The 23,197-nt window shown below is 35.4% G+C and overlaps 4 protein-coding genes across 8 annotated transcripts; 1 reads left to right on the top strand and 3 right to left on the bottom strand.

The window, feature by feature from the left end:
• Window positions 1–653: 653 nt before the first annotated feature.
• LOC145581410 (uncharacterized) lies at window positions 654–3,025 on the bottom strand. Its single transcript, XM_081638419.1, has 3 exons — window positions 2,854–3,025; window positions 1,238–1,833; window positions 654–1,106 (listed from the first exon to the last, which is right to left on the bottom strand). Exons 1-3 carry the CDS (start codon window positions 3,023–3,025, stop codon window positions 654–656), a joined length of 1,221 nt encoding a protein of 406 aa, XP_081494545.1.
• Window positions 3,026–4,252: 1,227 nt separating this feature from the next.
• Window positions 4,253–12,560, top strand: LOC145583353 (15-cis-zeta-carotene isomerase, chloroplastic-like). Of its 3 annotated transcripts, none has more exons than XR_014100111.1 (6): window positions 4,253–4,729; window positions 5,698–5,844; window positions 6,005–6,214; window positions 6,799–7,412; window positions 8,289–8,372; window positions 11,827–12,560. XR_014100111.1 is itself a non-coding variant. In XM_081640586.1 (4 exons), the coding sequence occupies exons 1-4, from the start codon at window positions 4,319–4,321 to the stop codon at window positions 7,132–7,134; spliced, it is 1,104 nt and encodes a 367-aa protein (XP_081496712.1). In that variant the 5' UTR covers window positions 4,253–4,318; the 3' UTR covers window positions 7,135–8,238. The 3 variants fall into 3 exon arrangements, 1 of the variants encoding a protein (XP_081496712.1); XR_014100110.1 differs by having other exon boundaries at window positions 8,267–8,372; XM_081640586.1 differs by lacking the exons at window positions 8,289–8,372; window positions 11,827–12,560 and having other exon boundaries at window positions 6,799–8,238.
• Window positions 8,379–11,208, bottom strand: LOC145583354 (amino acid transporter AVT1H-like). Its single transcript, XM_081640587.1, has 3 exons — window positions 10,843–11,208; window positions 9,549–10,150; window positions 8,379–9,085 (listed from the first exon to the last, which is right to left on the bottom strand). The coding sequence occupies exons 1-3, from the start codon at window positions 11,120–11,122 to the stop codon at window positions 8,543–8,545; spliced, it is 1,425 nt and encodes a 474-aa protein (XP_081496713.1). The 5' UTR covers window positions 11,123–11,208; the 3' UTR covers window positions 8,379–8,542.
• A 976-nt stretch (window positions 12,561–13,536) lies between the features above and the next one.
• On the bottom strand, window positions 13,537–21,616 carry LOC145582548 (disease resistance protein At4g27190-like). Of its 3 annotated transcripts, none has more exons than XM_081639528.1 (5): window positions 21,396–21,616; window positions 21,167–21,244; window positions 19,870–19,953; window positions 18,443–18,576; window positions 13,537–16,957 (listed from the first exon to the last, which is right to left on the bottom strand). In XM_081639528.1, exons 1-5 carry the CDS (start codon window positions 21,434–21,436, stop codon window positions 13,824–13,826), a joined length of 3,471 nt encoding a protein of 1,156 aa, XP_081495654.1. In that variant the 5' UTR covers window positions 21,437–21,616; the 3' UTR covers window positions 13,537–13,823. The 3 variants fall into 3 exon arrangements, with proteins under 3 accessions (XP_081495654.1, XP_081495655.1, XP_081495656.1); XM_081639529.1 differs by having other exon boundaries at window positions 13,537–16,948; XM_081639530.1 differs by having other exon boundaries at window positions 13,537–16,945.
• Window positions 21,617–23,197: the final 1,581 nt, after the last annotated feature.

Below are 23,197 nucleotides of genomic sequence, written 5' to 3'. Positions count from 1 at the left end.
TCATAAAAGTTTGATTTTGATCCTTTAACTTTTAAATGACTGATTTTGGTCTCTCAACCACCAATACTATCAGTCTATTAGTATAATTTTTGAATCTAACCAATGTTCTTGATGATAGTAGAAATGTCGTCATGATCAAATTATCTTTTTATTTTGAAAATGAAATAATCTATAACGTGTAATAGGACATTTTTTAAGTGATTGAAAGAGTCGGCAATGCTTGAATGTTTAAAATTTTTTAAACTTGGTTTTAAGAAGAGTAATTTAGTAAGGGGTTGGGTCAGGTCAAGGGAGATTGAAAGAGTTGACACACAAGTTTACACGGGAACATATCAAAAGGAGCATAATATCTTATAAGGATAAGAAAAAGGAAATTTTGCATTAAACCACCTTTTATAATCATTTTTTTTTTTTGCAGGAAATTAAACCACCTTATAATTTTTTTTTTTTTTTTTGCAAAAACAAACTTTAATCTAAATTTTTTTTTCAAGGCCATACCTTTGGCCGGAAAATAGACTTTGACCTTGTATTCCGGGGTTGACCCGGCATGTTAACCTCGCACGTGACGCCCTTAAACAAACAATGAGCAAATGCTTGTAAAACACACAGCTTGCAAAAAAGAAACAACAATCATTTGATGGATATGGAGCCAATCAAAGGGGTTCGTAGCGGACAAGGGAATTGAAGTTGAAGGCAATAACACCTGTGTAAACACCATCGGACATAGTGGTCCTTTTGATATCTCCGTTAGACATTTGATCAACCTGATCATACGAATAGGGAACATCACACTTTCCTCTTGTTGCTATAGCACTTACTGTTGCCCTCTTCTTGGGTGGTACTTTGACTGTGAAAGTGCTTTGCACTTGCTCAGATTCCTCTACAGATCCTCCCATATCGTACTGTTCCGAGTATTCCGCTCCAATTTCTATCGATGCTTCTCCAATGAAAGGGACACCGCCAGAAATTGTAACTGTCGTACTCACGGCCCAGGATCTGCTAGTATTCCAAGTAGAAGTCGTAGTTTTAGTATAGGTAAGTTGAAGAGTGTACTCTTGCACTTGGTCAGTTGGGTTATGGACTATTCCTTCAGCCAATGTGAGAGGCTTACGATCGTAGATCCTAGCTCTATCAAGATGGAATTTGAATACTATAACTGAGCCTCTTTTGTTATAGTATGTGAAGTAGGCGTTAAACCATATATTTGTCGTACGATTGGCCCGGTCTCTTTACATACCTCATTCCTTTCCAAGAATTTGTTAGTGTATAGATGACGAAGAGCAATAATACCCTTGTCAACTTTAACTACCGAAAATAACATATCAGTGTCAGTAGGATCACCTTCTTCGTCCTTGTGATCTTTGTAGCAAGCAATCCTACCATCCATTTCAGCGCCTACAAGTTTGAATTTGCTTGTCCAAAACAAACCTACAGTAACACTCTTCAGATAAATGTGGCCATCACGCGTTGTAAAGATCTCGAATGCATTGCCTGTCTGTCCAATATCTTCATTATCCATGAATACGGCAAGCTTAACCATAAACCCCAAATCATATGTATTGAGAAAGAAACCATTTTGGTCCTTTAGAGCAACATATTGGGGTAGTACAACAATTGATCCGTAATCTACCACAGTGGATACGTCTTCGGTGGTGGCAAGAGGCTTCAAACACAAGTACATATCACGGTCCGAAGCAATGTAACGTCTGCCTATTGTTGTTCCAAGTTGAACGTGAACAAACTTCACTGTCTCGCCATCATCACTAACGTTGGCCCTAAACAAAGTACAATTCCATGCCGTTTTGTCTTCCACTGGATCTTTTGCTGCCGCGACTATCCAATTTTCGCATTCTGATGACCTACAAGATAAGCATTTTATTTACTTCCTTTTTTTTGCCCAATATCGATATTTTTAAAAATAAAATGCCAATTATGATTAAAATCTTAAAGATGGTATTCTTTAAGACCAAATATCAAATTTCAACTATTGTATCCATATCAATATACCCATCTACACGACTATACAAAAAAAATTCATGTTTACAAAGACTGCGTGCATACATAAATCAACAAAATTGTGTTGTTTGACAGAATGCTAAAAGGAAAAGGTCAATAAAAAAAATTAGCTAAAATCCCTTACCAAACAAGGCGTATTGATCAACTAGTGAAATGCGAACTAGAACAAAACAACAATCTAGGCCAAATATGTTACAGAGTACAATTTACGGACTCCTTCCATACTTAAAATATTTGGAACTTTTTTTTGTTTGAGACTTTGTTCGTTTTGACCGAATTTATTTTTTCATCATTTTTCATTGTTTGGTTAGTAAAGGATAGAAAACAATTTTTTAATTTCAAAGGTGGAATTTTAAATAGTTCTCCCAAGAGTGGAAAATGTTTTGCTTTTCCTCCCTATTCCTCACATCCCTTACCTCTCTTCTCATCCACCTTCTCCCTTCAAATCCACTCCTTATTTCGTCTTTCCTTTATAATTTTTCATGTAAAGAAACAAACAAAAGAAAAACTATTTTTTTTTTTTATTTACAGTTGTTTAGGTTTTCCCTTGAAACAATAATTTTCCATGGAGAATTATTTTCCCCAAAAATAATTTTCTGTTAAAACAAACAGAGCCTTATTTTACACACAATTTTCCTTTTTATATACACATATATAATATATATAGTTTCTAGTAAGTGCAACTAGTGTGTAGCTCGGACTAAGGTTTTGCAAAAATAACCGATTTGTTTTAAATTGCTAATAGGCTTTATGGTTCTTAAAACAAAAAGATTAAGAATAGTAATGATACTTTGACCCAGTATTTGTTATTATAGCAGGATCTAATATGAGCAATACCATCTCCAGCAGACTCCACAGCAAACTTGGCTCGATCGCTGACCACTTTGTCAGTGGTGTATGCAAGTTTGCCATCATCTTCAACGCCCAAATACTTAAATGGAGCGTCACCATATCTTGCTTTCAATGCTACATATTTTGGCAAATGAACCCTTGCTTCCAAGCTTGCCATCACTCCCACTTTACGCATACAATTTTAATTATTATTATTATTATTATTTTTTTTTTTTTTTTGACGAAGAGAAGATCCGATTACAGTTATTGGAAATTAAGCTTCACTCTCTTAACCACCCTTACACAAGTATATGAGCGGGGATAGGATGACCTATGATGTGCTATTTATAGGCCAAAATCCTTATTAATGATTCTATAGTACTAGCAAATATTATCATAATTCGTCAATAAAGCAAAGTCTTTGTTAATATATTTCTGTGTTTTTATAATGTTAGAAATTCATTGCATGACGTGGAATAATGGCCTATTTGATTACCTGCCACCCATTATCATATTGCACCGGCCTCAAATTGCGATTACTAAATCACACCCATCAAATTCATGCGGGACAATGGATTTAAAATACATATAAAATTATTTGACTATGTTATTAATTAATGATAGCCACTAGCCGATCCTAATGATTCTAGCTATTACAACTATTTTACCGCATTACAAACTTTTAAATAGACTTGTTTTACATGAATCAATAATATTAGAGACAATCACTAAATTACGTCCGATATTTAATAAAAAATGTAACTATGTTAAAAAAAAGATTATTGCGTTAAAATAAAAGTCATTGTGTTATTATGCCAAGCAACTTCACTCAAGTGATCCAATAAAGCAACCCTTGTATTCTTTAGGGGCGCCTATATCAAAATCAAATTCTACTTTGAATTAACCGCGTAATTGGCAACAAGTCCATTCACCGTTTTATTAGTATCTATAACATATGGTAGTTGGTTGGCGTTGTTTGTGAAGTTTCCCTCATACATTGATTTCCTCGACCTCCAATGTTTGAGATTTCTCAGGCTTTAATATTGAGGAGAGAGAGAACAATGAGCTAACATTGTCAATCTTCTGTCTTGCTAAAATGCCACAAATTACCTTGTTTGTTTGACTAAAAATTTGTTATTAGAACTGAACTTCGTAAAATTTAAATCAAAACGCACCTACGCATCTACTTGTATAAATAAAACTGTTAAATACTGATGAGTGATGAAAACATTCAAAAAAAAAAAAGCAAAATAACACAATTTGGTCCTATTCTTTTGAGCTTCTGAACAGAAAAGAGCAGATCATTTTTTTTTTGTTAAGTGCTTCGTTTTGACCGGACATATTTAGAAATGTGACCAATTTGGAGTAATAATTCTTTAATTAGCCAAAATCTATGAACAATTGAGTACCATTCTTTAATTAGCCTTTCCTACAAAACAAACCCACAAACCTCTCTACTCTTCCTCCATCAATGGCGTCCTCACTTTTACTATCACTCCCCTTTCTCTCTCCTCATCCTCGAAACCCTAAACCCCCAATTTCCATTACCAAACCCTTAATTTCTCTCTCCTCTCCCTCAATTCCCCGCAAATTCAGTATCCCAATCCACGTCACCCCAAATCCTCTGCAATTCCGACATCGGAGTCGGAGGTTACTTGTCGGGAATTCCATCGGAGAATCCGATGAGGATTCCGATGATGTTCTTGTCGGAGAAGATGCCGCAGTTTTCGAGCTGAACAACCAGAAGCTAACTTCTTGGGTTTACTTCACTGTAATTTTGGGTGTTGTGTTGTTCGCCCTTAATTATCTTTGGATTGATAATTCTACTGGATTTGGCAAGTATTTCATTGATGCTCTTGAGAGTGTCTTCGAAAGCCCTGAGGTGAAAATTTCTTGTCTTTCAACTTATATTAATACTGTAAAATATCATAACAAGTATTATATATGTCGAATTATTCATTTTAATGTATAGTTAGTCATGATTATGTGATATACCGATATTCATCTTAGTGTATAGTTTAGTTTAATTATGTAATTGATGAAATTTGAGTAATATTGTTGATACTATGTTAGCTAGAAACCAATTAGGAAATATAGGGGAGTTATGCTGAAATGAGGTGAAGTTTTGACAAAATCAATCACGTTATACAGATAGAGTGTGGTACCGAATGTGTGTTTCGCTCTTTGTTACTCGGACTCTTCAATTTCAGTATTGGAAACGAATCCGATGCTTTCAATGAAAATGTATCAATGATTGTTATTTGTAAAAAGTCCGCCAATGTTCGTAGAGTTTGAGTGAAGTGTATGTTTCCATGGGTAATGAAAAATAGGGGAAGTATATATTCCGTAAGATATAACTACTTGCAGAACAAACCGTATAGATTTGGGGATTTAAACTGATATTGAATTATTGGTACATAGGGGTCCTAGGGAAGCAGTAATGTAGCTTTGGGGGTAATATGAAGTTAATATCATAGTGCTCGTAAGTCTTTGAGGTATATATTGTGAAAGTTGTTTTCCTGAGAAGGCTGGAGGCAGCATGCCTTTTCGTGTTAATGAGTGTCGTACTTATGTACTTTGCATTCTAGCTCAATTATAAGTTTATCAAAATTTCAGAACTCTATACTAATGTAAATGTAGCGTGAACTGTTCCACATAGGGAAATCTTCAACAACAGGGAAATGTGTTTTCAGTATAATGTATTTAGGGTGTTTGGTCCTGTGATTATACTTGTATATATTTAGTATTTGTTTTACTTGTTTGATATATGTTTATGTTGATGGCACCTTCAAGTATTCAACCCTTCATTCTGAGCATCAAAAGGCCTAATCGTTCAATAATCTTGTACAGGTTGTGCTGCTGAGCCTCATAGTCATATTTGCTTCTGTTCATAGTGGATTGGCTAGTTTTAGGAATGTGGGTGAGAAAATTATAGGGGAACGTGCCTTCCGTGTCCTATTTGCAGGAGTATCGCTTCCATTAGCTGTTAGCACTGTGGTGAGATTTGCCTTTCTATGTTTCTAAAGTGATATTTTTTTTCAATTTCATTTTGTCTTTTGCATGTTTCTGTTTTGATGACTCATTTGTGGCGGAAAAAGCTATAGTAATTCTCGCCATCTTAATCTACAATGACATCTTAATTGAATCTCTATATTAGGTTTATTTCATAAACCACAGATATGACGGGATACAATTATGGCAGCTCCAAAGTGTTCCTGGAGTACATCAGCTTGTGTGGTTATCTTCTTTCATCTCCTTCCTTTTTCTCTATCCTTCAACCTTTAATTTGTTGGAAGTAGCAGCAGTTGACAAGCCCAAATTGCACCTTTGGGAAACAGGAATCATGAGAATTACTCGCCATCCACAGGTGAATATCATCTTTCTCTGATGCTGATGAAGATTATTGTTATTGTTTTTGAAATAACTGTTTGTAATAATGTACTGAATGAAGATGGACTTTCTAAACACTTCTCTCTTTAGAGATGCTACTTTCTAGAATTTAGAGCTTCCTAATGGGGTAAAATATCAGACTATCGTCTATTATTTTTACTGCATGTCTGTTTTTATCATCATGCCATTAAGATGGTGCTCAGGAAAATTGACAAGAGTTCCCGAAATTTTGGAACCATATCATCTCTATTTTCTTGTATACAAGTCAAAATAAATATATTTATTACCAAACTTCGTTTTCAACCTGGTCATAAATGAAGGGGTGCATGCCATGGCAGGAGAAGGTACATCAATAGGTGCCATCCCACTGTGGATGCTTTAAAAACTCCTCTTCATATGTTTACTACCCTCTTCTCGTATACATCTAAATTTAAACCAATCATGCAAGTCTTAAACTTTCCCTTTTCATTTACTAATATCCGCATCTTGTGTCCCTTTTCACCTGAATATATTGGTTGCTTATGAGCTTGAAAGGGACTGACTAGTCTGTTTTATATGTAGATGGTTGGACAGGCAATCTGGTGTCTGGCTCACACTGTTTGGATTGGGAACTCTGTGGCAGTTGCTGCCTCCATTGGCTTGATTGGACATCATTTATTTGGTGTTTGGAATGGGGATAGAAGGTTATCTTTACGTTACGGGGATGCTTTTGAGATTGTGAAGAAACGAACAAGTGTAATTCCATTTGCTGCTATAATTGATGGACGTCAAAGGCTGCCAAAAGATTACTACAAAGAATTTATTCGGGTGCCATATATAGCAGTGACTGTTGTCACCCTGGGTGCTTATTTTGCTCACCCAATTATGCAGTCAGCCAGTTTTCGACTTCACTGGTAGGAATTACTGTGTAATGTTCAATGAACAGGTGAGTAGGTGGCAGTACTTGGTGTGATCATTGACCGGAACAAGAGAGAGAGAGAGAGAGAGAGAGAGAGAGAGAGATACCACCTTTCTTGGGCTCAAACAGAGTATTGCAGGATGTTTCTTTGGGTAAATTGCTAGCTTGCACTAAAGAGAAATGTCAAAGACTTGTCTGAGGAGAACTGGATATAATATTTCACAATTTTTGATAGGATGATGCAGCAACTGTTTGCCTTCCATTGCAGCTTAAGGTGGTGCGTCCCTGATTCCCTTTAATTTTCAATTGTCACAGAGAAAAATTGTGCATCGTTAACATTGTATTTAATTGGATTTTGATTTGTAATTTCTAGATAAAATAGTTGCAATTTTCACTAAAAAAGAAAGTTGTGATTTTAGTATATGATCCTAGTTTGTATAATTAATAGCTGAGGAAAGAAATTCAAAAAAAAAAAAAAAAAAAAAAATCATTAATTTTGGTGTTTGAATTCTCTTCTTCTATGTGTTTCAAAAAATTGACATGTGGTCTAATATTTTCTATCTAGTAGCTGTTTCTTCTTATACTGGAAACTGGAGAACAAATGCAATTAGCTTGTTGATGGTTATCTGGGAAAGTTGGGACAGCATGGTTGCAGGGTTTGTCACTCTACTGTTGAATATTTATCACCCTGCCGTCTTTGTGTATCTGTGAGACCAGATCAGCTAGCCATGTTACCCATATATACACTGTGCAGGGCTCTTTATTAATTATACTAGGTTGCAGAGTTTTTCTTTCTTTCTTGATGTTTTCTGGCATATTTGTTCCAATCAGGTTGATTGGTTAAACCACAGTATATAATGATTTTGAGCAAGGCACTTTAACGTCAGTTAAGGGCTACTCAAGATTAATTCACAAAAAAAAATAAAAGGTTAAATAAGGGCCAATAAGTTCTATTTTAGAGACCTGTAAACAAAAAAAAAGGTTCTATTTTAGGGAAAATTATTCATATATGGTTTTCCTGTGAATTTAACACTACAATTTAATTGTTGCTTATTTTGTGGTAGAAGCTTGATAAGATACCTGCCTGACAAATCTATTCTATCATTGTTATGATAAAATTGAAAATTTCAGTGAATTGCATCTCTATGTTCAGCAGTCACAAGGCTCTCCTAGCAGTAAACGCCTCTATTATTCCACTTTATATTCAGAAGTCACAAGGCCTCCTAGCTGTAAGACTGTAAGTATCTCTTCTATTTCAACAAGTATTACTATTAAACATAAGTATTCTGTATAGAATGTGATAAATGATACAAGTGTTACAACTATCTTCGACATCCTCTGTTCTTGTCATCTGAGATGTTTAGAGGTATATATGAGAGTTTCCCAAAAGAGAATATGAGAGCATCCTCAACTGGAAGGAGTAGCTGTTGTGATTTTTTTGATGAGTGACTTTGAAGATGACATAGTTCCAGTTAAACTAATAACGAACCCAATCATGATGATAATCACATTGAAGAGCAAGTGAGGTTTGGAAATTTCAGCAAGATAAATTTTGGAATAGAAGATGCATGGTATTATGATAGATATACTGACACTGATAAGAGAGCCAGTTAGATTGAGAACATATTGGAAGTATGGCACAGAAAGAGCGAGGGCTAGTATAGCTATAAGAAGGATCGAGCCTATACTACCCCTTATGATTTTCCTTGTCCTTGAACTTGTGAAAGAAGGAAGATTGTGCTCAAGTTGGATTGCAAGTGGGGCAAACTTCAGTGCATATTTGGTCATAGGTGTCAACACTGTTGCCCACAAGGCAATTTTTGTGGCAATGCTATCTTGTGGCATGCTGAGGGTGATTTGAGAGTTTATGTTGGGGCCAAACATTTTTGCTCCCATGAAAGCCAAGGCTGTGTAAAGCGCCGTGATTGTAGTGAAGCTCAATACAGTAACCTGAAAAGAACCAGAGTGCAGGAAAGAAGATCAGTTTGCCAAAAAGAATAAAAAATAGCTACCTTTCAACTTTCTTCTTTTATTCAATTATTAAAATTAATTGTTACACAGAGGGTGCTGGGAGGGGGGGGGGGGGGTGGGGAGGAGATCAAACACAGGCCAGCCTATCTTAGACTCCCACACAGGATAGATTGTGCCCAACAATTATGAATGGACCCCTTGGCATCCTTGACTTTTATGCTGACACTTAGCCCTTGTTCTCTTCTTCTAATGTTTACTTAATTACATGTATCAATAAACTGATTTTTTCAAAAATATTATATTTCAAAGATGAAAAGAACATGGCCTAAGGAGTATGCTCATGTTGGCACTGTGGTAGAAGCTATTGGGTAGGTATAATAGTTAATTTCTGGTCATACTGCAGCCATCTTATTGTACTTCAATGAAAATGACTGGAAGTTACCTTTGGATACTTGGAGGGATCTTTCATGGATGTGTATATGTTGGGAAAAACAGTATGTCCTGCATAACTATAGGCATAAAGTCCAGTTACATGAGGAATTTTGTTTAGGTGCAGCACTGGTATGTTATGGTTTGCATTCACCACCTCAAACATTGCTGTACCTGTCACTGTCAGAAAAATGAGCATTGACATGATAATTCCACCTGCTGATAGAAAAGCTATAGAAGTAAAGTCTCTGAGCCATAGGCTAGGAAGTGCCACCAAAATTGCTGTCGTCGTTAGTAGCGTTGATTTTTCGATCAAGGGCACCTTGATAGGAATTCCTTTAATGACCATGTTTAAGTTATCATGAAGTGAAATTGTGTAGGATACAAGGCCCATGAAAATATCCGTGTAGATAAGTATTGTAACTATGATTTTCCCTTTTGTCCCGAATGCTTGCCATCCAATGTCAGTATAGCTTCTTAACTCGGGATTTTTGTGGAGGCATTTACCAAGTAGGCAAGCACTATAGGCACATATCATTCCGAGTCCTACAAGTAAGAATGCAGAGACCCACCCTCCGTTTTCCAGGCCGTATGATGTAGATAACTGCCCTAGACCTGCAAAAATGTTGATACAAGGAAAATAAGTCATTCTTGAAAGAGTAACTGTTTGTGCTTTGATAATTTGTAGTTTAATTTCCAGAAGTTACATTGGAAATTTTCAGGATTGATAATCTTTTCTGTTGTTTGGTTGACAAACACGTTCTGGAAAGTTTGAATTTCAGGGAGAAATCGCTTACCAATATACCAAGTTCCTCTTAGGTGATTGGAACTCCCCTCAGGAAGTAAGGTAGTTCTACACAACCTTAAGTGCAACCAAACAATTTTGACTATTTCATGGAAAACAAAACTTTCTATGTTTAGGCTTTGTTTGGTAAAGAGCTTTTTGGAGAGCTTTTAGCTTATTGAGGCCTATTAGAGGTTTGACCATTCTGATTAAGTTTATTTGGGGGTTTGGTAAACAACTTTGAAAGAGGGTTTTTTTTGAAATAGCTCAATATTAAGCTTTTTGTCTGTTAAATACATTGAAATAATTAACTAGTTAAGAGCTATTTACCAAACACTTTTAGAGAGTTAGCTAATTACAACCAGCTAATACAACTAGTTAGTCAAACCAATACAACCAACTATATTAATCAGCTACCAGCTAATTACCAAACAGAGAGTCAAACAATTGCTTAGATTACGCAATGTATGCCCGATTAAAAAATTGGAAAAAGGAGGTGGCTAATGATTTTACAGCTTTTTACCTATAACCATCCCAGTCATATTGATGACAGAGTGAGTGAAAGAGCTACTGGGCTTGGCAGGTTGCTTTATGTCTATACATTCTTTATTTTCTGTTTTTGACTTCCTCTCTATATGCTCACATTCGCTCAATTTATTATTTTCCTCAAAACACAACCCACAACTCTCATATTCTATGCTAAATGTATCATTAGGCCCCATCTTGTTTACTTGACTTCTTTGTAGCTTACTATATGACAGATCTGACTCAGGCTCTATGCTTAGTGTATCATCAGACCCCATCTTGTTTACTACTTGACTCTTTTAGCTTATTGTTCAACTCAGGGGAAGCTTGTTACTGTGCAGGTTTCTGGCTCTTGCCTGAAGTGATAATATGTGATAAATGGGATTTATATGACCTAGGAATTTTAGTTTTGTGAGATTATAGGAGGTAGAGGCCTATATATAGCTGAATAGGTTTGCATTTCAGGAGCAAGTGGTCCAGAAATAAATTAAGTTTCTTAGTGTGCTGTGTGCCTTGGGTAAGTTGAGAATGAAAGCGATGGTTGTCTGGATTGTGTTCTTTTCCTTGTTTGTAAAGATTACACCTTAAATATGAATAAAAAGATCTATGATGTACAAGACAGCTGGTTTTGGGTGCAATGAGTCCTCCAAACTTATGGTTGAGAATCTGACAAATAAGTGGTGTGAACAGATGTACAATGCGTGTGACCCCGACTAGCTGATTATACTGGAAAATAAGTGTTGTGGACAGTTGCACCAAAGTTTCTGATACAACAATACTGTGGTTAACTAACCTTATTTGAAGCACTTGGAGTTACGTTACAAAGTTTGATTGTTCAATTCAGCTAGAATCAGACTGAAGACTAATGATAATGACCAAGATGATGGAGCGGACCTCAATTGCTCTAATATTTGGTTAATATGTTTTCTTTCTGATGCATTGTTTGGTTAATTATGTTAATGTTAGTTATTCATTGGTGCAGGCTGACAGTGATGTTGTCTGATCTGATAATGACTTGATTGGTATGAGAATACTACCACGTTGGGAAGTTGTCAAAATGGAATAATGGATTTGCATTCAGCAAATTAGAGTCTGGCCAACTTAGGTTAATAAAATTGTGTACAAGGGAGGAATACAAAAGAGGGAAAAAATCCTTTTTGCACATGAGTTCGCCCTTTCAGTTAATGCATAACACAACACAATATACAGGGTTTTTTTCAGGTTTCCTGGCTGATTGATTTTCTTTGAAGAAACCGGTCAGAAACTGACACTAAATGAATCACGTCACAGCTCCTATTCTGTTCGTGCACATCATTGTACCGACTTGATCCTGAAAATTAGTTGCTGAAAAAGAATGTATGGTCTTAAACTTTAGCTAGTTTGTGTTAAGATAAGGTTATTACATGGTTTCCTGATTGAGAAATGCTCTAAATGAGTATCTTTCAGAAAGTGTGCTGTGTAATAATCTTAATATAGAGCAATATGAAAATATCTGAATTCTGGAACAAGCTAATTGAGTATGACTGGTATAGTGGTATGTGAACTGGGGAAGTACCTTGTTTAGTCTATTTGTGTTGAATGGGATTCAAAATTTTCCATATGTAGCATTTCCAAGGTACTGGTTAATAGAACAGTAGCCTTTTTTTTTTTTTTTTTTTTAACAAATTGACCTATGCTAAAACATTTCCAATGTGTAATGTATTGTAATTAATCTTGCCACATCAATTTTTTATGCTACGTCGTATAATCATATTTCTAGCTACAAAATATTCCAATGGATTCTTACAGGGCCTAAAACACATTGTACAGTAGGAATCCATCACCAATGGATTCTTAATAGATTGGAGCTTGCCTTATCACACTTACAATATTTACAATGTAAATTCTTAATAGATTGGAGCTTGCCTTTTCTTTTCTTCGATCAATCTTTTAGCTTGTTCAATCATTATATTATTATATTTTTTAATCAGTAAGATATGGGAGGGTCGCTCACCCTATCACAGAAATGGGGGATGAGGATTGAACCCCAACCACTTGAGGATCCTTCCGTCTCCCATGTCCTCTATTCAATCATTATACTCCCTCCATCCCCGAAAGAACAACCCATTTGGGTTGATTTTGCGGGTATTAAGAAACTTAATTTGCAAGTACAAATGTATGGGAAAACACAAGTCAGCAATAATTTGCAATTAATATCTAGAGAGAAAAAATGAAGAGAGAGAAAGAGGGGGACAAAAAAATTAATGGTGGCAGAAGAGAAAAAAAGTTTAGAAATTTAGAGAGGAGATGGCACAAAGATCTGAAAAAGTACAAGGGTAAAATAGGGAGAAAGAACTACATGACAAAAATATTTGAGGATATATTAGTAATTTTGTGATTTTAATAGATGTTTGGAAAAACAAATGGGCCATTATTTTTGGGACTAAAATTAGGCCAAATGGGTCGTTCTTTCGAGGACAGAGGGGGTATAATTTATATGTTATGACTCAAAATAATACAATCTATCGCATTGCCTAGGCCACACAATTCACTAATTTATTTTTAAATGACACGGAAAGGTGGAAACGTAATGAAAATTATACTAGGGTAGAAAGGTAAAGTATAAAATTTCACTCCTAAAGTTGGGATTTGCTTATTTTAAAGTACTGAACATACTACAAGCAGCACAAGCTCTATCACCTTTGAAACAACGGATCATAATTAGCATGTCGTACAATCAATTTCAATTTGTACAACCTGAACTCCAGAATAACTAAGTACTTCGTACTTTTATGTTCTTATACTCTCAGTACTAAAACAATAGGTAAACAAAATTGATTTAAAAGTATATTATAGCTTAGACAACATACATAGAACTATATTTGATCTACTGTAAGTGTGATTAATCTATTCATCACCAAATTAGACTCCAATTATCTACTATGTAGTTAATCTAAAAAAATGTGTCTACTTTGAACTCGAAACTGTACCAGTCCATGGCTACATCGAACCACATATATCAGACTGGATTTCCTTAAAACGACCCTGAAGTTTAGCAAACAATGCAGGATCCCGCCATTCCAAACCATCCCACCAGCTAGTCTCAGCTTTGATCTCCTTTATGGTGGCCTCAACAGGAGATTTTAGATCAAGATTCTTCATTCTAGGACAATTGTAGATACTGATATACTCTAAGCAGGGTATACCGCCACCATTCCAAATGCTTACCAGTTTGGGAAGATAATGAAGTTTCAGTGCCTTTAACCTAAGCTCTGGAGAAACAGGAGGGTCAACCTCCATTTGGTCTTTTCCAACATCTTCAATGGAGTTGACATCGGTAACAGTAGGCTCACAAAAATCACTGTCACCAATATCGTCATCTGCAGAACTCTGATCCTGGTTGCTAATGACATTTTTCAAAGACTGACAGTCCTCAACAATCAGCTCCTCCAAGTTGGACAGAACAGCCACCATGGAACGACAAAGAATAAATTCCAGTTTTGGGCAAGAATGCACTGATAGTCGCCTAAGCCTTGAGAGACTTCCAGCTCGAATGGGACCCGCCCAAATCCAGGTCAGGTTCCAGGAATAGTGGATGCTCAAGAGCTCTAGAAACGGAAAGAAATTGCCTGTCTGTTTTGTGCTGCTTATTATTGCTTTTAGTTTTGGGCAATCCCTTACAGCACAGATCTTTAGATCATTGATAGTAGCCCGTCCGAATTGTGTCAAGGACTGAGCAGTGAGGTGATGATCTACATAAAATGCTGTAGCTTGAGAAAGCACTTTACTAACTGCATCAGGCATACCTTCACCATTGACAAACCTCAAGCACCGATCTTGCTGACAATACTCATGTTCAAGGTCATCAGAAACATGAGAGACAACACGCTTGACATCATGGCCCACAACAAACTTGAAATGGGTCAAAGTTCGGTGTAGCCAAGCTGGACTCACATCAATGAAATACTCAAGATTTTTTATTTCAGGAAAGTGGAAAGACAGGGAGCATAATTTTAAGTTGCTCACTTCAGTTGTTACATCTGATGCAACCTTAGTCCATCGTGGATCTCCAGGATATACATTAATGCTGAGCTCCTTTAGCTGAACAAGGTTGGAAATTATTCCCTTTGAGATCAACTGTGTTGGCAGCATGGCACATTCATCCTCATCCATGGATCCATAAAAGCAGACTTGCAAGTGAACTAAACAAAGCAACTCACATATTTGATCAGGCAGCTGGCATATTTCTGTACCATGAACATCAAGAACCAAGAGGTGTTTCAGAGCCCCAATTGTAGGTGGGAGAAAAAACAAACGTTGACAGTTCCGGAGAATCAATACCTGTAAGCATTCAAGTTTTGTGAGGGACTGTGGTAAAGATTTTATTCTGGTTTTGGACAGGTTTAGAATTTGGAGAGAAGACATGTTCTCGAAGAAAGATGAAGGTATGACTCTTAAACAGCTATTTCTTTGGAGGAATAATGCTAATAATTTTGAGCAGGCTGGCCTTTTTGGTAGACATGAAAGTGTATTATCCATCAAAAAGACCATTTTTGCTTCTTCCCATTCTTCCTCTGATGGTGGTTCACTGAGATCATCACCTGCTTTCAATATGGAAAGGTGACCTTCTGGTTGCTCAAATGTGGGATTGCTTATGTGAGACAAAAGAGTTTTCTGTGACAGTATAGACCTAAAATAACGAATCAAAAGCATTTGTAACCCTTTTGCATCGGAGAGAATTACTAATGCCAAATCACGTAAAAACCCATGCATCTCAACCATCAAACCATCATCAGTGCACTGCAATAAAGAGACGTCAATGAGATATTTAATAATATCATGTCCTCTTCTATGTGCATCTGACATACTCCCAGAAACAATGCCTTCATCCACCAAGTACCCTACAAAAGAAGAAATACTAACTGCTTTTCTTTCTGTGAATAAAGCATGATAGAGAAAGGAACTTCTAATATCATGTTCTTTGAGCCTATCATATCCAATTTTAAGTACCTGAAGGCAATTAGTCAATAATATATTCTTTACTGTACTCTTCCATGCAAATATACTGCTATCCATTCTCAAGGCACTTCCAGCAACTTTTATCGCCAAAGGCAAACCAGAACACTCGTCAACAATTGCACGACCATAAGGCTCAATATCTTCAGAATCCATGACATTACCCACATGAAAACGGAACAATTGTAGTGATTCTTTCCTAGATAAAACCTGAGCTTCAATGGTTCTATCCACTTCCATGGCTTCACAGATATGGATTGATCTGGTTGTCAATATTATCATATAGTCATTATCTAGATTGCCGATAGGAATTCCCACCATTGGCAGATCAATGTACTCCCATACATCATCTAGAAACAAAATGAACTTCCTTGCTAAAAGAATCTGCAGAAGGATCATAGCAACTTCATCATCAGACTTTATATTTGGCACATTCAAAGATAGCTGCTGAATTAATGAATTCTGTATCTTTCTTCGGGAAGAGCATCTTGGTATAGTTACCCAAAGAACCAAGTCAAACGATCTCTTTACATCATACCGTGAAAGAAAGGCTTTCATCAATGTGGTTTTCCCTATACCACCAGCTCCATATATTCCAATCTTCTTCACTTCTACATCCTGAAAAGCAGATAATAATCTCTGCAGACTGCGATCAGTTGATCTACTATACTTCGCTGTTGGCCAAGAATTGAAGCCCAAATTTACAACATTTCTCAAGCGACAATGAGTCAAACTGGTTTTGATTTCTCCCTCTTTCGTTGTTTTGTCATTTGCACTAAACGTCGAGTCGACATTGTGAATCGTTGGTATGATGGATTCATCTTGTCTTATTTGACTAGTAACATCAGCATTATGAATCGTTGATATGATGGATTCATCTAGTCTTATTTGACTAGTTACATCAGCATTATGATTTTGAGAACATTTTGCATAGGTTTCCCTCTCGCTGTCAGGAGTATTGGTGCCTTTTGAACCAAAAAATGGAATTCCTGTGATAGTAAATGACTCCGTTCCTGTCAATACAGTTGGAGCTTCCAGTGCCCTACAATCATCCACGCCAAAGGATATCTTGAAAGATTGTGAGTCTGAGGCCCCACTGGTGCTTCCTGCTACAAAAGCTAAAAATGAGTATATCAATATGCATAATTTAACCTGTATTTACAAAAATAACATAGCACCATAAGTCCACAATCATGATATAAAATTGATAGTAAGTATGCTAGTTTACATTAGTTTGTTGAACAGGAAATAAAATTTGCAAAATACTCCGTGACAGAACAACAAACTTTTAAAATCATGGATCATGTTGATTACAATAAAGTAGAAGAATAGATATGCTGATTTCTCTGTGCACTTGTCATTTGGAGGGTAGAATAAGTATATGAAAGCTTAAAGGTAGCCTAGCTAGAGAAGGAATAAATAAAGTACAAGAATATGAATGAGTGCATTGTGCGTTAGATGTCAAGAGTATTGTTAAGATGTCCAGTACTTTAGGATGGTGACATTGACAGCATCTGGAAAAGGAAAAAAAAACTTTCCCCTATCTTCATTGTCAACTGAATAACTAAAGGCTTCAAAGCAAGTGAAATCTTTTAGGCCCGCACATTTTGAATAAAGTATGTACAACAAATCAATAAATTACTAATGGCCTGTTTGGTATATGGTTATAAATGGTGGCAATGGGAATGAATTTTAAGTGTAAACTAGGTACGAAATTTACATTGTAATCCCCATAAAAATGCAATTTCATCCTTAAGCATGTGTCTTCTTTATATTTTTTCATTACCATCCATTACCACTAGAGAGGAGGTATTAGGTGGGAATGGAAATTTATAAAGAGAAATGGACAATTTGGGGTGAGCTAGCATTGCCATGGGATTGAACCTCGATTTTCCTTACAAATTCACATACAAGCTCATTCCCATTACTATCATTTATAGCCACCTAGCAAGTGGGCTGTAAAAGCTTCACAGAAGATCAAAAGGTGCTGTCACGCTGTCACACACATCAAAACTTAGTTCAACTACAGAATTTTGTTCAAAAACAATCACACACATCGAAACTTAACTCAACAACAATCTTAGTTATGTGTTTGTTTGGACCATATTAATTAGTAGAGTGACTGCAAACACGAGCAAAAGAATTCTTTATGTCATAGAAGACGGTTTTAAACACCAAATGTGCACATCCTCATCCTTAATTAGCATAAACTTCATTATGTATGCTTAATGAGTGGGGAGAAAAACTTCTTGATACCTGTCTTTTCTCCACCCAGATGCCCATTCTTTGTCCCTTTCCATCCAAGGCTCAAGGTATACAAATATAAACCATAGAGCATAAAACATGATTTATTTCTGTTTTAATCTGACAGTTTCTAGATGTCATTGGTTGATCAGACAAGATAATGGGCAATTCCAATGAAGAGTCAGGCATTAAGATGGGACCTAGTTGCTGGAAATTAGTTGTTGAGAATTGAAAGAAGTTGAGGTACAAAATCTGAAACAGAGATTGATATAGAAGATTTTTTTGAAATACTTTAAACAGTTCAAACAAAGTGACCACTGATGTGAATTCACAAACTAAACATAAAAGTGAAATCTTACGTATAATCCTCGCTCCATTAGAGCAAGTATGAAGACCCTTATAGGAGATTTGGTAAGCATCGCCTTCATCAATCCTCTGCACCTTCTTCACAGCTGCACAACCTTCTTCCTTATATGTACATCTGAAATAGCTCCTGTTGAATAAATTATACCATTAATCATATGCAAACTTGTGCAAGTTGATACTATAGAACAACACACAGCCAACGTATTCATTGATGCCAACACAAATGACTAGGGGTAGCAGCAGACAAACGAAACATGATCAGAACAACATTTAGGGCATGCTAATTATGGTAGAAAAGGTGGATGGGGGTGGTGCCATGGGAATATGGGATGATCTAATGGTGGTGCAAAGAGGAGGGGAGTATGGGGAAATTACCCTCATTTTGGTGTAAAGTAGAGGAAGTAGGAGGTTCTTGCCCTCATTTTGGGGTGATAAGTACCCAGACTACCTACCATCCACCTAGGGTAACTTTAACCCTCAAAGTGCAGGTAACTATTACACCATTTCTCCCTCTTTTTCACATCACCAGCTTCTCATCTCCTTTATCATCACCTTTTCTTTCCTTCATGCTCCTTAATATTTTTTTCTCATTGCCCCCCTTCCGTGAACGAGTAAGACTTAAGAAAATGTTTTCTTCAACCATCACATTTCTTATTACCCCCCTAACTATTAGAAATTGTTTTCTTCACCTTAATTCAAAAACTAATTACGTAGATCATACCATAATTGTTAAATTTTGTTTACTTATTACTATATAACTATCATTCCATATTAATTAAATTATGAAACTGCATATTTGTAATATATACATTGAGAAAAATCTAACAAGATCCAACTTGATGATATTTTTTTCTTATCGATTAGTGTAAAATTACAATCAAAACTCAGTCCAGAAATAGAAAGATAAAGAGAAGATGTTTTTCATAGTTTCTCTATTCTTAAAAGTTGCAACATAGGGGAAAAACCTTGATATTTAAGAGACTCGAGTGATTGGAAAGAGAATAAACGAAAGAAGTAGTTAGCCCACAAGAAAAGGAGAGATAAAGAGAAATAAATGGCCAAAAATATGGTAATGTCGAAGCGAATAGTATTTGGAACATTAATGAAATGAAAGTTTTGCAACTATGTTTTGCAACTATCGAGGGAGAAAGCAACACATAATATAGCACAACAGTACACATGAAGTTATAATAACTATTATATGGAACTAATGGAAGTAATCAACGTCTTCATTGAATGATACATAACAAAATTGAACCTTTTGATCACTTAATAAAACCAATAGAATAAATTTAATCATATATGAAAGATATGCAATCAAATAGCATAAGGTATTACACCAAAGTTTAGGAAGTATAAAGAAGACATCTAATCAAATTTACTTTCTTTTTTTATACACAAGTTTAACAAGGATTCATACCGTGGATACTTTGATCCTAATATCTCTTTTTGCCCGTATTTCCTCCAAGAATATCCATCATCTGTAAGTTCCTGAACGACAATCCTAAGAGCCAAAAGATGTAAAAGTTTAAACACGTATTCTCTGCAAGGTATAACTCCACATTATTTTTTATTTGCAACTGTTTTTTCCCCTCCACCTTTCTCACAAAAAACTAAATACTAGTAATTAACATAATTAAAATGTGGCAGATTTTTTTGGTACATAGTTGTGAGCTTGCTCCAAAAGTGTCAACTTCTAGCCAACATAGCATATAGAAGATCTTACATACTCCATAGCTCCAAGTCAATTTTTTTTTTTCAAAAAGGTCATAGCTTTTGTTGATTTAAGGTTTTCTCAACTACAAGAAAATAATCGCAATTATGAACGTATTTTTGAGGGTTATGTATTCCAAAATAATAAAAACACTATGTTGTGTATGAAAGTTAAAATGTTACTCTACAGGGATACCGACATGGAAATCTATGAGTAGTCGACTTATCTAAAAGATTGAGTTGAACCTTTATACTACGTATAAGTCAATAGCATGGATAATAAAAAATTGCTCTAATGATAAATTGTTTGTGAAAACGCTTTGTATTGCATGATTAACAGTGTGTTTGGATAACATTAGAGGAAGGAAAAGAAGGGGAGGGAGGAGAAGAGGAGGGGAGGGAAAGGGAGGGGAGAGAAGAATGGTGAGTTTTCCTTCCAAATCTCTCCATTGTTGGAGGGATCATTCTCCTACAATTTAATCCCTCCATTTCTCTCCCCTCCAATTCCCTCCCTTCCTAATTTGTTATCCAAATGAAAGATATCACATCCCTCAATTTCCTTCCCCTTCTTTTCCTTCCATTTCCTTCTATCCAAACACACCGTAAATGTAACTAGGCATGACTATATTCTCAAGAAAGATAATTAGTATTGAGAAAGGGAAAATCTTTCATGCTTAACATGATTAAATCGGGAGAAGAATTAAAATTAGAAAATTTACATTAGTGTGGACATCAAATAATCAACTAAAGTTCTCATTTCAACCAACTCATTTCTTATTACTACATATATTAATTCATAATGTGTATGAATTTAGTTCTTAGTCAAATCTATCCGAATTTGACCAACTCAATATTTGTAGTTCATAACAAGATAGTACTCAATCCAACCTTCTCTAGTTCTCTCCATACAAGTCAACCAACAAGAACAAGAACAAGAACAAGAACTAACAAGCAAAATAACAAAAAATAATCAATTGAAAATGTAATACGAAGTAGAATCTTACTCAGTTGATTGTATATTGCTTCTCTTACGTTTAATTGGGAAATGTGAGTCTTGCTTCCATACTTGCTCATACGATTTCCTGCATAAACAAAACCAAAAATCAAATAACAAAAATCAAATAAATGCTTAAGTATATAATCAGTAATTAACAAACAAAATTACAAAAAATTATTGTGGATTAATTTTTGAAAAAACGCATTTAGAAATAAAAATTGGTAGTAAATTAGAACCTAATTCCAGAAACATCTTTCTCCTTGCTACTGATCTTCATCTACTCCATAAAAGTTAAGGATCTAAGAAATGAAAACTTGGAAAGGTTAGAGAACGGGCCAGAAGCGGGCTGTAAGGAGCCCGGTTGTAGAGATGATGTGGGCCCGTTGGGGAAGTAGGTGGTCAAGGAGAAGGTGTGAAGTGGTAATGGCCAAAAGAGGGAAGAAATTAAAATAGAGAGCAAAACATAAGTTGACTTAATATTGTTAAGACGTTAGATTCATTCCTTTACATAAATATGACTACTTGCTACTCCCTCCATTTTAAAAAAATATTTTTAGAGTAGTACACTAGTACATGGTTTGCTTGATCGCTCGGCACATAGTTTTGGAAGCTATTCCCCTTTCTTTAATCACGATTGACACATTTTGACTTTTATTATACGAGTAATAAATAAATTGTAATTATATAAAGTATTTAATTTGTATGTATTTCTTTCATTTTACAAGTTTAAAAAACGAAAGACGTATCACGAAATAGGAATGATTATAAAACTTGATAATTTGATAATATAGATCATAGTGGCAATAAAGATGGTCAAAATGATGATAAAAGTCAAAGCGTGTCAATTATAATGCAATAAAGAGAGTATTATGTATCTTTTGTTCTTCGCTTTTGTTTATAGTTTCTAATTGTTTAACCAATTGGAAGTTGGATTGAAATGACTATTCGAGACTTGTCAAATTTGAATCCCCTCCAAAAAATCGCAAAACCTTCCTCATACTTATAAAGACGGTGCCTCACGTGTCTTAGGCTTAGTTACTCCTGACTCATTGCACGAATGTGCCTTCTTGCTGTATATCGTATCAAAATTTTAAAAGTGTTACTACAATCTAAGCCACGTGTCTATAAAGTTGAAATTAATACGAAGTATATTTTAGTGTGCTTTTCCAAAAGAAACACGGCTAGGCCTAGCACGTACAAAAGCATGTCTTACCGTACCGAACTTGTGGGATACAATGTCCTTTTTCAGTGCTAGGTCATGACATGCTACGAGCCAATCCAACCCATGATCGTCTTGCTTTAAAATATTGCAAATTTTCCTTTGTAATTTTTTAAAAATGCTATATAGCGTCCCCTTAGTCTCCAAAAAGCCCTTGTTACATTCTCGGCCAACACATACAAATACTAAATGAATTAATTATATCAATGACATTAAACTAGAAAAATGATTTTTCTTTTAAAAATAAAACCAAAGAAAATGCATTAATTATATAATTACGCAAAAAAATTTTCACCGTGTTTCTGTGTGGCTGATTTACATACACTAAAATACTGATTGGGTAATCTCTGATCGAGTAACTTACCCCTAAGCCCTAACCTACCGAGTAATCCTAATCGAGCTCTGACCGATTGAGTAACCATTGACCAAATAACTCCTTACCGAGTAACCACTGACCAAGTAGTTCTGATCATACCGTGTGACTAGCCACTGAGTTGCATATAAAACTTTGTGTATTTTTTTTTTTAACAAATAATTTAGGCAATTATTTAAGGATTTTTTAACTTTTACCAAAAAAAAAAAAAAAAAAAATTCACAAAATTGCTTTTTACTAAAAGGTTTATTTTATCACAAAAAAAAAATTTAAAAATTGTTTTTTACCACATACCGTCAAGAAAATCTTAATTTAACGGTTTAAAAAAAAATTTCAATTTTCGTACGCAAAACATGTTATTCATAGGTTTGGGGGCATTTTGGTTCTATGGGACCAATTTGAGGTCAGAATTGACAAAAAATTATCGAAAATGTTTCGTTTTGCGT

The sequence above is a fragment of the Chenopodium album genome, chromosome 15 (genome assembly GCF_948465745.1).
Source record: "Chenopodium album chromosome 15, dcCheAlbu1.1, whole genome shotgun sequence".
NCBI classification, from domain to species: Eukaryota; Viridiplantae; Streptophyta; class Magnoliopsida; order Caryophyllales; family Amaranthaceae; genus Chenopodium; species Chenopodium album.
The sequence above is the reverse complement of the archived record's forward strand: the minus strand, read 5'-3'. Positions and strand labels throughout refer to the sequence as shown.